General features: G+C 37.1%; 2 protein-coding genes across 3 annotated transcripts in view; one reads left to right on the top strand and one right to left on the bottom strand.

Moving 5' to 3' along the window:
* The window catches only part of LOC103476776 (max-interacting protein 1-like), a 7,971-nt gene extending 1,624 nt beyond the window's left edge, over nt 1-6,347 (top strand). The window contains exons 2-6 of the mRNA XM_008429347.2: nt 971-1,073; nt 1,270-1,299; nt 2,354-2,468; nt 4,353-4,524; nt 4,623-6,347. Of these exons, the coding sequence (XP_008427569.1) occupies nt 971-1,073; nt 1,270-1,299; nt 2,354-2,468; nt 4,353-4,524; nt 4,623-4,786 (584 nt within the window). The 3' untranslated portion in view covers nt 4,787-6,347. The remainder of the gene's footprint in view (nt 1-970; nt 1,074-1,269; nt 1,300-2,353; nt 2,469-4,352; nt 4,525-4,622) is intronic.
* Nucleotides 1-11,682, bottom strand: part of smndc1 (survival motor neuron domain containing 1) — a 17,985-nt gene extending 6,303 nt beyond the window's left edge. The window contains exons 1-6 of one of the 2 annotated variants that reach the window (XM_008429349.2): nt 11,526-11,679; nt 11,119-11,245; nt 9,686-9,828; nt 9,039-9,200; nt 7,720-7,873; nt 7,034-7,634 (exon numbers count right to left, since the gene is read on the bottom strand). In XM_008429349.2, the coding sequence (XP_008427571.1) occupies nt 7,497-7,634; nt 7,720-7,873; nt 9,039-9,200; nt 9,686-9,828; nt 11,119-11,238 (717 nt within the window). In that variant the 5' untranslated portion in view covers nt 11,239-11,245; nt 11,526-11,679 and the 3' untranslated portion in view covers nt 7,034-7,496. Of the gene's footprint in view, nt 1-7,033; nt 7,635-7,719; nt 7,874-9,038; nt 9,201-9,685; nt 9,829-11,118; nt 11,246-11,525 lie in introns of those variants that run through there. The other variant, XM_017309036.1, reaches the window with a different exon arrangement.
* Between the last annotated feature and the right edge of the window lie 1,451 nt (nt 11,683-13,133).

Here is a 13,133-nt window from a genome sequence, read left to right as displayed (position 1 = left end):
TATATATATAAAGTCATAGAAGGATATTATTAGAAGGATATTATGACATTTATTACATGATGTATTCTCCTGTTGGAAGTAACCTGTTAAGAGATGGACAAAGTCAGCAGCAATTCTAAGGACGTCTGTGATGTTTACATGATGTTCACTTGATACCAAAGGGTCAAAGAGCACCAAGAAAGCATCCCTGTTGTCACCACCAGCCTGAAATCTAGATATAAGTCGCACTCTTTTTCGTTGCTTATGCCAAATCTTGATCTTGTGTGAGCCTGTGCAAACTGTCGCTTCAGTTTCCTGTTTGTAGCTGACAGCAGGTCTTCTAACAGACTCATACGAAGAACAAATATGATTATCATTATCAAAATGCAACCAATATAGCAGCTCCATGTAGCTGCTTGAAGGATCTCCTGCACCAACAGGAAGAACACTGGAATTGTTAAGAAGAGACGTTTGCAGATGTAGCTGACCGTCAGCCATAGAAAGGGAGCTTTCTGTTTGATAACTTTCACTCTCCGCTTGATTGCGAGACACTACAGAAATTTTATTAAAACAATATAGGATATATCATACTTCAAGACTTCAAACATAAACTATGCATTATGTCACTTGATAATTTTCTTATAGCTGTAACTATATTTGCAACATTAGATTTATCATCAAGAAACATACATATTTGGTTGAAGATGAAAGAAATGTCTTGGGCAATGGTTAGCAGTTGTAGTTGGAAGTTACTGAAATTTAGCTTCATACAACTCTGGGTCGGTTCTGGCAACAGAGCATCAACATTTTCATTTGCTTGTTTGTATAATTCTGTTTTTTTATATATATTATAATTGCATGGACGTTTTTACAATTTAGTATGTAAACTTCAGGTCATATTTGGTCACTTTTATCAAGTAAATTCAGCCTTCAATAAAATAAAAATATTAATTCTCTATCTCCATTTATTTATTTTTTTCCCACTTATCAGAATGTGAGCATGGTTATGCTTCAGCATACCCTGAAGCACAGATTGAACATCAACAAAAACATCGCAAATTCAAGAACAGGAAAGTGGACAATATGCACAACAGGTAAGTTAACACTATTGACTTGTTGCAAGATCCCCAATACTCATTATGTCATATTATCTCTGTTAATGACTAAATTATAGCAATCAACTTCAGTATGTTGGGCTTTGGTGTTTGCACACTGTGTGCTCTGCTGCTGTGGATCTGGTTTCTCTATCAATTAAATAATTGACAGTAAATGTTTTAATGCTTTCAACAGATCAGCACATAATGAGCTGGAAAAGAACAGGTGAGTGAAGCAAGGTCCTCTCAATGCACGTTTTAACTTTTGAGACAACCGCACTACGAACAAATCTAAATCTGGTGCATGCTTAACACTTGTGCATGACAGCGAGTATAAAACTTGAGAAAAAGGAGGAATAAATCAAAAATAAGAATAGACTTTTTTTTCTCTTATCTGCAAGTTTCATAATGGGAACTCCAGGTGCACAAGCCCACAACGTTCCTTCCCTCAGCCACATTTGCATATCTTGGGCAAATGCTAAATACATCAGCCATATACTTTTAAAATAACATGTGCTGCAGGACTGTAAATTAATTTATCGCCACAGCACCTTAAGAGAACTCTTATAAAGAAGAGCTTTGTCGTTTCCGTACCGGATACCGGCGTAGATTTTTGCAAGGCAAAATAGAGCACGGCCGCAGTGTAGCAACACTGTTCCTCGAGGACATGCAGACATTTCCCCAGTCAGCAAATGGGAACCGTCCGTTTCCAGACAACAGGGTTCCTTCCTGAAAGATTTCCAGCTGCGAAAGCCGACTGCCGTTTGCTTTTGCTTCCCCCGTGACGTGGTTTCTGCTTTAAACGGGGAGCCAAGGAACGCCAATCTACCTTTTATTCTGAACTTAAATCATCAGCCATATGCATGTGTAAGAAGTGTAACCTTCAAAAAAAAAAAAGGGGGGGGAAGGAAGATTCAGAAGAGATTACTCTAATTTACAAAATGGAGGCCAATGCAGATATGACATCATGATTTGACCTACATTTTACTCCATTATATGCAGGCATACTAAGAGTCCTTTTGCCAGTTATTGTGCTCACTCAGGCTGCAGAGATTGCACAGCAATAGATGACTTCAGCAACTTTGAGCTCTCGACCCACATTTATGCCTACATTTGAAACGCGATTAATAACATTATAAAATAGCAATTTTTCAAAGCCTTTTTCTTTAGTTTTTCTTTTTTTTTTTTTTTAAGCCGTCATGTTCAGTGCAGGGAATGTAATGTACTCGTTGTGCTCAGTCCCTGCAGAGAAATTACCTGAACGATGTCTCCTCCCACAGGCGAGCACATCTCCGCCTGTGTTTGGAGAGGTTGAAGTCACTCATCCCTCTGGGACCAGACTGCAGCCGGCACACCACACTGGGACTGCTCAACAAGGCCAAAGCACACATCAAGGTGTGGTAGTGTGAGAGCTGTGGGAGAGGGGACTGCTGAAGGCTTCCCCCCCCCATTTTTTTTTTTTTTTGGCTTTTAGAAATACTTCTCATGAGGGCGACTTTGTTTTTGTTCAGGTTTCACCACAAAGTAGTCGCTGGGTTATATAGGTTTTAGAAAAACTTCAGAAACAGTGAAAACGCGTCGTTTCGGGTTATGAAAAGCATTTTAATGTTAGACAAATATAACTAGGGTAAAGCATTTTGTAACTCGTTTCAAACTAACTGAAGCCTGTGTGAAAATCTAAATGCCCCTCAAAGTTTAACGATGTATTATAATGCATTGGCTGTGACTAACCACGTTTTTAGGCGGCCGAGTTGTATTTCACTTGCCACACCCAGGCCTGATTACTGCCAGACTTCATGTGGAGTAAACATGAAGCCTAAAAGGCTTAAAAAGCAAAACAAATAGAGAGAACACAAACAATATCTAAAGCACTACAAGTCTTCTTTACCTCAGCTAATGTAAGTGTTCAGGATTAAACAAAAAAGAAGAGAGGAGGAAACTGGCATCATTGGGAAAACAGCTACTGACCAAAAATAACCCCAAGGTTAATATTTGCCAGAAAACATCTTGATTGTCCTCAAACTCTATGGTACGTTTGCAACTGTAGCACATTCACCCAATGTGCAGATGATGGATGATCCTTCAGATGTTTAAAGCTTGGGATATTGTTTTGTAATTTATATTGCTTTAAACTTTTCTCCAGCTTTCTTACTGACCCTAACTTGATTTTTATGATGCAGTTTGTCCACTACTATTTTCTGACACACAGATCGAGTCTATTTACTGAGTGACTTTTAAGGCAATTTATTTTGGCGCCATCACGTGAAACATTTCTAATCGAACTAATTAGATTTTTGTAGCTCCAGCATTGAGGTTAGCTTAGTGGACCACAGCGTCTAGGCAACACAAGAAAGAGTAGTTAGATAAAACCAAAACATTAAGCTTAAAAGCGTCCAATATTTAACAAAGCAAATAAAAATTCAAATCACTTTTGAAGTGGAGTAGAGGTTGGAGGGAAGCCATATAAAAAAATACTATCCTGGCGACGGCCTACAAGAGTTCATCACCTAGGCGTGCAATAAGTGAGAAAGCTGCAATGTTTGCTGTTGATGTTGGATTTGTACAATTAAAGTCCAGGAACCGAGGCTTTCTAAAAGTTACTGTAGTTTTATTTTTAGAACGTGAGGCTGTGTATTTAAAGGGTGGAGCAGGTGCAGCTGGCAGAGGGCCATAAAGCCTGTGGGCATAAAAACAAAGCAAACCAAAATCAACAGCTGTTTTGCAGAGAGCAGTGATAAAAGCTCTTCTCCCTTGTATGAAGGCAATAACGTGGAAAGCGCTCTAATTAGTTTTAGATGTCTGACACGTCTTTAACTTTAAATAACTCTTTATTTAAACAGTAATATTGGTCTCTGCTGGGGTTAGGGTTAGGGTAACCTAACCCTAACCCCCCCATTGAATAGAAAATACCTTGATCATGTCCACATTTTGTCATGTTGAATTTATAAACTTCAATGTAGCTTACTGGGACTATTGTGTTATAGACAAACACAAAGTAGAGCATATTGGTTGTAAGGGAAATGAAATGTGCCTCTCAAAGGTTTTTACAAAAAAAAAAACAAATCTAAAATGTTAAAAAAAATTATATATATATTTTTTTACTAATTTGTCAATGAATAAAAAATAAGGATGTCATAAAATTGTGTTTAAGTCACCATAGTTCAGATGAATAACTGACCCAGAAGTGATGCACACAAATTACAAGCACTTTCTTTACATTTCTTCAACTACAAGAGCTCTTTAATTAGAAATGAACATTCCTTTCTTTTCTCTCTAAAGAAACTTGAAGAGGTAGACCGAAGGAGTCAGCACCAACTGGAGACCTTAGAAAGGGAGCAGAGGCACCTACAGAGGCAGCTGGCTCTGCTGCAGTCTCATGGAGAAAGAGAGAGGGTCCGCACAGACAGCCTTGGCTCCCGCATGGACTCTGACCGCTCGGAGTCTGACAGAGGTCAGTGTCGCAATGATACCCTTTACTTACCCTTTTTTTTTTTTTTTTTTTTCAGTGGTTGATCACTTATTGTGATTTTTTTTTCTTCCTGGATGCAGAGGAAATTGAAGTGGACGTGGAAAGCACTGAGTTCTCCCATGGAGAAATGGACAGTGTTAGCGCCAGTGGTGCAAGCGACCTGGATGACCACAGCAGCCGGCAGAGCTCAGCCAGTGACGAGGGCTACTCCACCTGCAGTCTGAAACTTGCCTTCTCTGCTTAAACCACCAGCCTATACCTACACTGAAGCTGCAATCTTTTTCTCCCTTCAAAGTACCAGCCTAGAGCTCCGTTCTCCCTCGATCTTCTTCAAACGAACCAGCCTCCCCACATGAATAATCAAATAGAACTCTTCCCAGAACCAGCCTTAAGTTCAGTAAACTCCCCTTCAAAATAATAATAATTTTTAAAAAAGCAGCAGCCTTCTCTCTACCACATTATTACAATAATACAACTTTGGTAATGTACAACCGTTATCAAAACATCGTTCCCTTTACCTTTTGTAAGTTCAAGTGAACGTTTTAAAAGTCGATCCCGTGGAGGACCGGTTATTTAACCAGTGTCAAACACTGAAGTAGGAACTCTGCTTTAAACAAGCTGATCTTTAAAAAAAACAAAAAAAAAACAGCAAATCCCATTTTCACACACACAACCAGCGAGGAGCTCACCATTGGAAACATCTGCGCCATATGCCTTGTTAAAAAAAAAAAAAAAGCCCTTTTTTTTTCTCCACTGGATAACACGTCCAGACAGCACTTCTTGTTAACGTACAAGCCGGCAAGGGCTAAAATATAGCTTGCATTCCAAAATACGCTCCACAAGTCTGTTACTCACGCTTTAGGATCCACAAATCAACCCTTGATTTCATGTGGCATCCCACTTCAACAAAACAGTTCAATCAAGACACAGGTGGCATGTAGTCCACCTGTTACTAATATATTTTGCATGATTCTATTTATTTTTGATATATTTAATTGTACTTTAGTTGTGCTTGAATTGCAAACCTTTCATCACTGTTTTTAAATGTCTGCCAAACTGACTTAGTAGGAAGCCCCACAAGAAGCATTTGCTGTGCTATGAGTTTAACCCATTGCTCAGTGTTTAAATGCTTTCACACTGTGTGCAAATTCAATGGGTTTAGTCGGTAATAAGCTAATCTAGCACTTGTCCAAGCACAAAGCTCAAGCAATAATGTCTAGTTTGATCATGTGTGTAACGTTGGCTGGGTAAGATAATGTTTTTCTCACCCCCATCCGTCCAATTCCAGATACGAGGATATACACTTGCTTTGGTAGTAGAATCAGCGACTAATAATCAGCAGTAAAATGATTGTAATTGACTTGAAACGCTATGGTGCATGTGTTCTTGAATGTAGCCTTTCTAATATTGTAATGTATTTTGAATTGACAAGTCTCATAATATTAATAATAATAATGTTGGTAGCATGAACAGCAAGTTACAGAATATTGGTTTTGGTTTATACGTCAGTGTTTAAGACTTTTTTTTTTTTGTACTGTAGCTGAGAAAGGAAAAGTTGAATTTCTTGACATTTGAAGACTTTCCACTGAAATTCAGAATATATTTAATACTAAACTGCACAGCTGATTTGTTTCAACAATTGAAACCAAAAATAGATATTTCAATATGATCATTTATCTGTGTTCTTCTGAACAAAGTCCTAAGTAAATCACCACCAATTTGTGTCTTAACGTGGGGATTGGCCAACGCCTTGTCGTTGGAGATCGGTCGCCTACCCAGCGCGTTTGGGGAAACTGCAAAAAAAATAAATAAAAAAATGCACTATTTAAAGAAAATGTCAATTATGTCGAGGCACAATGTTTTTTCTTATGCTTACGCCGTCCAAGGTGACTTTTGTGCGAAATACGTGCTGCTGGTCCCCTGCTAACAATTTGTTACAACTCCTGGAAACTATTCCTAGAATCTTAATAAAACCTTTAAAACACAAAAACATGCTTATGTTGTGTTTTTTTTAAGCGTCCAGTAAGGGTTTACGTACAGTACATTACAAATGATGCAATTAAAAAGCAAGTAAAAATCAAAACTCGCTTTTTCATTAGTCACATTTCAAGCATTTTTGTTAATTGCGATAGTTAATGAAACCCCAACATTCTGTTTCTCAGAAAATCAGATTAAGACTAATTTAAATAAAGGTTTATTTTAAGTACAGAATTGCTATGGCCAACATAAACACAGACAAGCCTGCTGATTTGACAGTTGTCCAATAGATAAGATTATTTTAATAATGTTCCAAGTAACTGATGTACTTTTGCCAGCAATTTTAAATCATGCCGTTTGTTTACTGCTTAACTGAAGTCAGGATTTTATTTTAGTTGGGCATCTCCAAGAGGCTTCACGTTTTAGCATAACTGTACTGTTGGAGTGTAAAAGTCTCTGCTGCCATCTGCAGGGTTGACAGCAACTATACTGCATTGAGAAAAAAAACAAGATCTTAAAAAAAAAACAGAACATAAGGTTTATTTTACGCTTTTATATATATGTACAGAAATTAAAATGTCAAGTTAGTCATTCCAAATTCTCAGCATAATTAATAATCATATTGTTATTGATGAGAATTGAACAATCCAGCATCAAATGTAGTACTCCAAATCAACACATCTTAGAGATTTTGCCTCAAAAATAAGTACAAACAGCAAACTCCACAGGTTTTTCCACAACATACGTTCTTACGCAACAGGAGACTTTGTTCCAGTGGTGGAAAAATCCCTCATGTGAATCTTTTAGCTGAGCCTACGTAATATACAAGATAACTACAGCAATACTTTAAACACCGGTGTCCAACCAGTTCCTTTAAAAGCTTTCATTATACGAGGGACTTTAATCATGTAGAAACACAACAAAAAGCACCGATACAACTAGTATACAGTGGATTATTATGTACAGAGTGTGCGAGGTCATTGTGGCATCAGATGTCTGACGTTGTATTTGGATGTGTCATTATACTGGGTCATAGGTTTGTCTGCAATGCCACATGTTCCCACTCCCACCTTTCCATTTACACTCTCTGGTGATGCAAATATGCTTCTCTTTACCTACAAGGACATAAAAAATAAACTGGTTAGCTAGAAGAGAAATAAAAAAACATGAAGAAATAAGAAGAGGTTAAAAATATCTTACCTGTCCTTTCTTGTTCTTTGAGTAAGCCTTGTTGTTGAACTGTTGCCACTTAGACTTCTGCTCCTCCCTCTCTTGCTCCAGCTCCTTCATCCTCTGTACCTTTTTCTGAGCTTTCTTCTTCTTATACTCTCGCTGCTCCGCTATTTGCTCTTTTCTAGAAAGTCGCACAAGATGAGAGAAAGTTAAAACAACAAACTTCACACCAGAGATCGGAAACTGTAATTTATGAATTGACTTGAAGTGGTAGACCTGTAACAAAAATACTAATGTAATTTTTTTTTTTTAAATTAAGATTTTAGGGCTGCTTGAAAGAACAATTTTCTTTTTTGTTATTCAGCATTAGAACTACATGAAAATATACGAATAAAATTGCTGTGTTAAATAATAAACATTGTATTGGCTAAGGTTCTTTCACATGCGCTTGGTCATTTGTAGCAAAGGATGCATCAGGCTTTTCTGTACAACTTCATATGGTGAAGAAATGATCTTTTGATAACATTTAACCAGTTAATAATTGGACAGCAAAACCCAAAACCATGTTGTGACTGCTGCAGAAATAACAGGGATTAAGATTCAATTCACATGCATTAATTTCCTTAGTCTTTGGTATTTTTTATACACAATTAAAACAAAAAAAATCAATCATTCGAAGTCAAGAGATTGAAATAATGTTAGCACCCAAACTAATCAGCGACTAAAAATCAGCAGTAAAATGATTGTAATTGACTTGAAACGCTATGGTGCATGTGTCTTGAATGTAGCATTTCTAATATTGTAATGTACTTGTTGGTAACACGAACAGAATATTGGCATTGACTTCAGTTTTTAATACTGTATCTTTTTGTTGTACTGTAGCAGAGAAAGGAATGGATGAGTGCAACGTTCAACACTGGTCGTGTCATTCTCTCCACTTGAGGCTCCACTTCCAGGTTTTATTGCTTTCTTAGGAGTCTTAATGGTATGGACACCTCCATATTTGTCTGGTCTTCTGTGTCCTCAACACCCCATCCACAGCAATTAATGTGCACAAATCAGCTGATGGTGGACATCCATAAATCTAGACTCAAATGCAAACTCAAAAACCTCCTGAGCGGTGGCGCTTGATCTGTGGAACAGGCTGCCTGGCACCTCAAGGAAAGGCTAGTCTATCTTTTAACAAACCTAAAGAAAACACTTCTATGGTCAGAGGTGGAAAGACACAAAGTCATATCTTACTTATTTGGGGAAGCAGAATGTAAAGTGTCAGTGATGCAAGGCTTTAACAGACTTCAGTGTAGAAATACGAACAAAACAAGAAACAAGACGAGTTTGTTCATTACCTTGACTTTGACTTTAAACCTCCGTCATCCTCAGATTGTTTCCCTTCCTCCACGACTTTGAGGTTCTGCAGAGGAATCACGTCAGCATTCCCATACTCTGTGAACGTAACGGCCGCAGTGCCGTTCTCTCTGTCTATCTCCTCAATTTCAGCTTCATACGCCCTGTCAAAAGATCACGTCTGTAAGCAGGTGAGTATGAGCCAAAACCTCAAGGTCTACTTAATAGGCAACGTTCAATAATTGCTCAGTAAGTACGAAATAATTCAATTTCAATGTTGCAAACTCTAATTTCAATTTTAGAAGAAAAACTGCATTTTTTTTATATCTCCCAACTATATACTTGCATACAGTTAAAAAGACACAGACTCTAAAAATCAACAATGCGTTTCCTCAAGTTACATAAGAAGAATGGAAAACATTATATGAAATGAATAAAATGCAACTGAATGTCAAAAATACAGTTTTGAGGATATTCACACTGACTTAAGGTTTCTGAAATATTACGATTCGTCTTCCTCAGTTTCCATTTACAGAACAGAACTACGACTAAAAATATTTCCATGCAACCAATGAAGAAGGTGCTGTTTTATGGTGACACATTACACTGGTGAGTCATTTGTTTATTTAAAAAGGATGTTGAAACTCACTGGCCATCGTTGCTCCACGTTGCCAAACATCGTTCACCCACTTTCCAGCTTCTCTTCACTGGCACTGACTCTGAGCCGCTGGTGCTGGAAGACCCATCAACGGGCTGCGAACTCAGGAGATCTTTAGTCAGATCGATGACTTCCTGCAAAAGAGCAAGAAAAGAAAAAAAGACAGTAATTACAGGAACTAAGGTGCTTTTATTAGGTTAGGCAACATAATGACTTCCTACTTCCTCCCTTTCAAATGCTTCCATGTCATCAGTTATTTTTAGGGTACAGAATATTTCATGTTAATACAATTCGCCACGTCTATAGACTTGATCAAACTTATTAGACAAAGGTAAGAGTGTGTATTAGGGTAAACCAGAGATTTCAAAAGTTATGGCTTAGAATCTGCTTAATTGTGTAAACCTTCAGGTTCAAGTCATTTTAATGAGAAGTCACAGACGTTCCTGGATTTAGTGGCATTTTCTGTGGCTGAAAAGAGGAAAGATCTCCCAACCTGTTGCTCTGCCTGGTAGCTAGTTGAAAGAGAGCGACTTTATACCATGAGATTCGACTTTATACCATGAGATTGTCACGCTGGCTCGTGTCTATACGCAATTTTAGATTCTATAAATATAAAAACTTGGCAGAGTTTCTCTTCAATTGGATTTCCTGCACTGTACACATTCCTGTCCTAGAAACTATGCATGTGTGGGGCTCACATGATTATAGGGGAAAATTTTATTCATTTGCAGACTTCAACAAATACTTATGTACATATCAAGATCACAAAGAACTGCAGTAAATAAGTACCATCTGAAGCAGAAGGACATCAACGCTATTTGCTTAAACATAGTTGTTCATTTAACAATCATTTGAACTTTGATTACATGTTTCACAGACTTTGTGTAGCCCTAATTTTTATTATACATTTGGTTATCTTTCTGAAGGTACTTTGTCTTTTAAACCTACACAAAAAGAAGTTAGATTACACAAAAAATAATGGTTTACACGCCAATCAAAAAAATGCCCAAAAGTGACAAATGCTTTGTAACTTTATTCGAAATTTAATAATAAAAATAATGAAAAGGCATATTTTTTAAAGATTAATTTACTTAGTTTTCCGGTGTTTTCAGTCTCATGTTATAAACGTACTGCAAATATGTATAATCTTCAAAAAACATAGTAGTAAAGAAGAAGCAGCAAAATGCGAAGGAAGGGTGAAAATATTGAAATTGTGGGACGCACGGATGCAGAGAGCCAATAATGTAGAACGAAAGGGAATAAGAATGGAAGGATAATGAACACAAGGGTTCATTATCATTGGGATGGATGGAGCCAGACAAGACTGTATATCAACAAACATGATGACCCACTGTATTCCTAGTAAAAACTTCTTTATAAATGCTACAGTGAAAACAATTTTCAGATAAAGGGAGAAAACAAACCTGCAAGTCCTTCTGAAGTTTTAGGAGGTCTTCATTATCTGGATCGGTTGATAAGGCAACTTCTACTTGCTGTAACTGAGCTTTGTAGCTGCTCAACTGTTTCACCAGATCTTCCGACATTTGTGCGCTAAAAAAAACAAAAAGCAAAATGCGATGTTACCCAGTTTACTACGGGTAGCTGATAAGAGGGTGTCGTATAAAATACGTTTATGACTATACTACTGATTCCGCTTTATAAAAATCTTTATAAATTGATGTATAATGCGTCAACAAAAAAATTTAACGTTAGCACAGGGCTAACACACTTAGCAAGGCCTTTTCTTCGACGTACGTTTACCGTAACGAGGCTACCGCTAGCTAACAGCAACAGAGAAGAAACAACAAAAGAGGGGCTATGTGGGTCTTACCTTTGTTCTAGAACCCTTGTCTAATCAGCTGAACAATAAGTACGATTCAAAGTCGATTATCTTTCGTAAATAGCCGTTCTAATTTTTAAAATGTGCTCTTCTTCTGTCTATCTGTGAATAGCACACCGGAAACCAGTATAAATCCCATGCGATGATACGCTGTTCTAGAGGCTCATCAGCGCCCCTATTGGTTGGACATAGCATCTTCAGTCTCTCTTTGACTTTCGACTGAAAAACCAAGCTTGTATAGTCGACAAAACAAATTCCAATAAGCTTAAAGTTGTTTATCTATACAGTTTTTTGTCTCTTTAAACATGTAAAAGAGTACTTCTTAATCCCACTCCCTCATAAAATGATATGTATTTAACTTCCCAATCCACAGCTCTTAAGCAAAAACGATGGCTGCACAGTTGGTTTTCTAAGTTGTCACAAGTAAAACCACATTTTCTTCCACATCATTTCTCCGAAACACTAAAGTGTATAAAACCCATTTTGTCACAACATTAAACATATTGCCAGAGTTATAATGAAATAGTTCAGATCAAAGCAAATGTATTAGTTAGAATAGCTTAATCACAGTTTTCCAGTTCCCATGCAAGACTTCAAAATTACTTTGTTCACTGAGCTTGCAAAGAATTTAAAGAATATCACTCTTTAAATTAGAGAAGCTGCTAGAAATATATACTCGCAGCTGTAACTGCTGCAAAAGATGAGTTGCAGAGTACCATATAAGAGCCGCCATAAATGCACATGACTGTCTTTAGATTTTCTCTTAAAAAGAAAATTGGAAAGTCGTTTTCTTTCCACCTCACAAATATGAAATACTTTGTGTTAGTCTATCACATAAAATCCCATAGACGCTGAAGTTTGTACATACAAAGTGAAGAATATAAAAACGTCCAACAGATATGTGTACTCTAATGCAGCAAGGCTGAGCTCAGCAACAGCTTCATTCACCCAGAATGTCACACATTGGACTGGAATGTGATGTAGAGGTGCTGCAAAAAACAAAATGAGTAAAAATACATAGCTTATTATGTAAAACTATGTGCACTGAAAAATAAGCAAAATTTCATAAATTCAGAGAAACTATATAAAAATTACATTATCAGATAAGAAGCACAAGAAGAACAAAGTTTCTAAAAACATAAATTAAAATGATCCCATATGTGTATTCTTTCACTGGACACAAGTACCAGCTTTAAAATATAAGTTGTATCTGACTTACTTTATAAAAGTTTAGTATATTAATCAAACCCATTCATTTTTGATTAATGCAGTTCTGCTCTGAAAATAAGATTAGATTAATCTGTGTCAGGCTGTATGTCAACAGTCTTCTCTATCTGGGCCCTAAGTGCAATTAGTGAAAAACTGAATAACCCCCATCCTCTCTCCAAAGACAGCCATTATTTCCATCTTTTTTTTTTTTTTTTACTTTCAAGATATATGATTGGCTTATGACACAGAAGCTCAAAGCGATAGCGTGTACTTGTACAACACTGTAATCTAATAGTGCACATAAATTGCTTCTATAAATCACCAACATAATTATCCTCAAAAATCAACCAATGACTTAGGCGTCTGGAAGCAGCACCGAATCACTTTTTA

The sequence above is a fragment of the Poecilia reticulata genome, linkage group LG15 (assembly GCF_000633615.1).
Source record: "Poecilia reticulata strain Guanapo linkage group LG15, Guppy_female_1.0+MT, whole genome shotgun sequence".
Lineage (NCBI taxonomy): Eukaryota > Metazoa > Chordata > Actinopteri > Cyprinodontiformes > Poeciliidae > Poecilia > Poecilia reticulata.
This window is presented reverse-complemented; position numbering and strand designations above follow the sequence as displayed.